The sequence below is a fragment of the Octodon degus genome, unplaced genomic scaffold, assembly GCF_000260255.1.
Source record: "Octodon degus isolate 3935 unplaced genomic scaffold, OctDeg1.0 scaffold00090, whole genome shotgun sequence".
Classification (NCBI taxonomy): Eukaryota; Metazoa; Chordata; class Mammalia; order Rodentia; family Octodontidae; genus Octodon; species Octodon degus.
In genome coordinates, this window is record NW_004524666.1 from 7365705 (window position 1) to 7370356 (window position 4652).

At 42.4% G+C, this 4652-nt stretch overlaps 1 protein-coding gene across 1 annotated transcript; it reads left to right on the top strand.

Moving 5' to 3' along the window:
• Positions 1–1302: 1302 nt before the first annotated feature.
• LOC105743007 (40S ribosomal protein S27-like) lies at positions 1303–1572 on the top strand. The gene has a single exon (XM_012516072.2). It carries the CDS (start codon positions 1318–1320, stop codon positions 1570–1572), a length of 255 nt encoding a protein of 84 aa, XP_012371526.1. The 5' UTR covers positions 1303–1317.
• The last annotated feature ends 3080 nt before the right edge of the window (positions 1573–4652 follow it).

Sequence of the window (4652 nt, forward strand, 5' to 3'; positions counted from 1 at the left end):
AATTTCTCTACTAATTCAGACCCCACTGCCCTTTGTGACATTAGAGAGGTCACTGAGCACCATCCCCAGAACCCTCCAGAGAACAACAAAATGCTGGGAGAGAACCTTTTATTTTAACGTAACCATTTAGCACACTGTTTTTCCTTTCAAGTCCTAGGAGGTCTTCCCACTAACACCAGTTTCTCCCTCGTTCACCCAGAAGGTACCCTCTGTGGAAAACTTCCACATATTCAGTGCTTACGGATTCACATAGCTCCTGTCTGTGCAATTACTTCCTAAAAGGAGCTGCCTCGAGCTTGGTCCCTAACCTGGTCTCTCGGGCCTTCCCATGATTAACCATAGCTTTTGCAGATGAACTTGCCTTCTGGTGTGGAATTCTAACAACTCTAACTATAGCCAACTTGTATATAGACACTGGGGATTTGGAAGAAGTTACAGATATCAGATACTGATGATTTTTCAGCTGCTTGCTTAGTAATATCAAGAAAAATAGGGACTGGGGAGATGGCTCAGTGGAATAAGCGCTTCCCTGACAAGTGCAAGGGCCTGAGTTCAATCCCCGGTTCTGCCAAAAAAAAAAAAGAAGAAGAAGAAGAAGAAAAGAAAAATACCAGTTTAAATAAGGAGCTTGAAAAATACTTTTGTTTTAAGGGCTGGGGACATAGTCAGTGACATAAGTGCCTGCTTGTGAAACACAAGGTCCTGAGTTTCATCCCAGGTACAGGGGAAAAAAAAAAAAAGAAAATACATGGAACTACTTTCCTGTTGTTAATGGCCATAGAAACAATAAAGGAAGGACATGATAAATTTGGCCAGCCAATTACTGACTCTAGGAATGGTATGAGAAAAAAAAAATCTTCATGGAAAAACATTTTTGTTTTAGTAAAAATGTAAAAAAAAAAAAAAATGTGCTCGTGTGTGTGTGTGTGTGTGTGTGTGTGTGTGTTTAGGGAAAGGTCTACAGGGTGTTCAGGGTCTCACTACTAGATCAGACTCCTAGTGATAAGAGCTGGAATTACAGGCGTGCGCCATCATGACCAGTCTTAAATGTCATCTCAGTGCAGGGGTTGGGGGGCAGTGCTGGCCCAGGGGTTGAACCCCTGGCTCCTGCGCCTGTTTGCAGGCACTTTAGTCCACTGAGCTATTTGACCAGCCCAAAAATGCAAAATTTTTAAATTCGGAGTAAATTAATCTGAAATATTAATAATTGCTGAACTTTACAAAATTATGTGATTTGTTATTATTTGATGAGTTTTAATTTTGCCAGCATGAAAACAAGTTGTTCTTTTCCGGCGGTGACGAACTCCCCACGAGAACATGTCTCTCGCAAAAGATCTCCTTCACCCCTCTCCGGAGGAGGAGAAGAGGAAGCACAAGAAGAAGCGCCTGGTGCAGAGCCCCAGTTCCTACTTCATGGATGTGAAGTGCCCAGGATGCTATAAAATCACCACGGTCTTTAGCCATGCACAGACAGTAGTTCTGTGTGTCGGCTGCTCCACTGTCCTGTGCCAGCCTACAGGAGGGAAAACAAGGCTCACAGAAGGATGTTCCCTCAGGAGGAAGCAGCACTAACAGTACCCTCAATCAAGATGAGTGGGAAGCCATCCCAATAAACACATTTTGGATATATATATAAAAAAAAAAAAAGAAAACAAGTTTTTTTTTTAAATGAAGTATCTTATTTGTATATGATTGTATAAAGTATAAGAGGCACATGCCCATAATCCCTGTACTCAGGAGGCTGAGGCAGGAGGATTGCAGTCAGCTCAAGGCCAGCCTGCACCACAAAGTGAGGCCCTATTGCAAAACAAAAACAACAACAAAAAAAGAGTCTACAGCAAAGATGTACCTCAGCGGCAGGGTGGGCGCTGCCGGCACGAGGCCTCAGATTCAGTCAGTCCCTAGCACCACAAAAACAAAAAGGGGGAAAAAGAGACAAAAGCCTAGTTTTATATACCACATAAAGAGAAAATCCATTTGTGTTTAAAATAAAATTCTTTGCTGTGTTTTAGGTTCATGATCTATAAACTTAAAGAACTTTAGTTTTACATTTTGTTGTGTGATTATTGTGAGAAGTACTTATATATAATATCCCCCCACACACACACTAGAGTTCTTTATAGAACTGTCACTAATATGAATGCCTCATAATCTCAACTGAAATAACAAAAATACTGAATAAAATATTTTTGGAAATTTTTTAAATATATCCCTGAACTAGCACAGAGAGGAAGGATTTTCAGACTCCCCCCAAGTCAACAAAAGCAAAAATCTGATAGGTAAACAAGTTCCAAAGCCAACTCTCCCCCTAAAGATCCTGCAAGACTCCAGAAAGCCTACATTTCAACTCAAGGAAACACTCAGACACTGCCCGAGGTACGGAAACCTTGTCAAGAGAATCACTATAAAAAGTTGAAATCACAAACAGCTACATCCTCAAAGTAAAGATCAAAAACAAATCCAGCCCCAAAGAGGGGCTGTACAGCAAAGGCCTTTGTCTGTCTTCAAATTGGAGCTACAAAATCCAGGGAAAAATATCTCCCCTCCAAATCCTAGGTCTCGAAGACGGGTTTTCTATAGCCGCGTGTTATCTCTTCACCCCAATTATCTTAACCTTGATGACAGAATATTTCAATATAAAAGGATCAAAGTTGTTGGTACAGCGAGCTGGCTGACTAGAAATGGCAAGGGCTACTCTCTCCAGCACGCATGATCTCTGGTGCTGGCCTCCAAGGAGGCCCAGAGAGGTCCTGAGACCAAAAAGGCTGGAAGAGGAGAAGTATCACCCAGGCTCAAAGGGACTGTGGTCCCGTGAGGTAAACTGGAAGGAACAGGCAGCAAACAGGAGCAGCTCCTCCACAATGTCAAATATTGGCATTATTGTTTACCAAACACGAGTGCTATGCATCAGTGAAGTGAAGTTGAAAAGCTTAGCAAGGACCTAAGGAACATCTAAGGAGATGGGAAATGAAACCAACCAGGACTTCAGGACCTGAAAAAGTACACGACTCATTTTTAAAATGCAAAGGTAGGGGGCCCAGCCCTAGCTCCGTTCTTTAAGTGGCTGCTTCCACAATGCTGGCAGCCTCAGTTTGCTGTAGTTTGATCCCCACAATACTCCAGCCATGCAAAAGTGCCCTGAAGGCATTCAAGGAGCAAAAAAAAAAAAAAAAAAAAAGGTCCTAAAATGCAAAGGTAGGCCTGAAGCAGGGTTTTGGCAGATGAGAGGCCATGCATTGGCAAATGACATTTGCCAGGATACTGTTGAGAGACAAACAGCTCAAAGACTGTTTTGTGAGAACAATTCAGAGGGCCAGTAAGATAGCTCAGTGGACTAAACACCTAAGCGCAGGGACCAGGGTTCGATCCCTGGCATCACATGTCACGCACTGAGCAGGCCACAGAGACTGGGCATGGTGGTGCATGCCTGTAATTCCAGGGTTAGAGAGGCTGAAAACAAGAGGATCACTACAAGTCTGAGCCATGTAGTGAGAACCTGTACCAAATTCATAAAATTAGAAAAACAAATCCAGAAACAAAGATATTGAAAGTATGAAAGTGATATTAATAATTATAATGCCTAGTCAGAATCTATGATAGATGTGGTGGTGGCATACACCTATAATCCCAGCACTTAGGAGGCTGAGGCAGGAGAATCATTGCAAGTTCAAGACCAGGCTGTGCTATAAAGTGAGTTCAAGGCCATCCTGAGCTACACAGTGGGACCCAGTGGGACCCTGTCTTTAAAATAAAAAATAAAAAAGAATTCATGACAGAAAAAATTCAATTCCCAAAGTGATAACAACAGAATTGTCCAAGCTTATTGAAGATCCAAGCTTATTGAAGACACCAATCCCCAGCTCCAAGAAGCCATCTGCATCCTAAGCAGGAAAAATCAGAAGAAATCTGCATGTAGAACTGATTGCAAAAATGGAGGAGTCAGCTGCAGAGATACTTGCTTGTGACCCCAGCCGCTATGGAGGCAGAGGCAATAGAATCATAAGTTCAAGGTCCTCATGGGAAACTCCACAGGTCTGTGAATGTAGCTCAATGGTATAGCACTTGCCTAGCAAACCCAAGCTAGGAGTCCAATCCCCAGTACATGTGCACACAAGAAGCAGACCTCTAAAGGACAGGAAAACCTTAAAAGTAGACATAGTGCCAGAAATATAGTTCAGCATCACAGTGCCTGCCTGGTAAGTGCAAAGCCCTGGGTTGGATTCTAAACGCACGCACACACACACACACACACACACACACACACACACACAGTAGACATAGACAAAAGACATGTCATTTATGAAGGTACAACCTTAATAATGAAAAAATTAATAGCCAGGTGTGGTGGTGTAGGTCTATAATTTCAGCACTTGGGAGGCTAAGGCTAAGGATTGCCATGAGTTGGAGGCCAGCATCCTAGTTGGAGGCTGCAAAGTGAGTTCAAGGCCAGCCTGACCTGCATAGTAAAATACTGTCTCAAAAAGACAAAAAAAAAAAAAAGTGAAAATTAAATTTTTAACACAACACAACTAAAACAGACAACACAGAATAAAGTAGAGTCATAACAATATGTTAAAACAAAATAACTATGAACCTGGGCTGGGGAGATAGCTCAGTGGCTTAAGCACCTGCCTGTCAAGCACAACATCCAG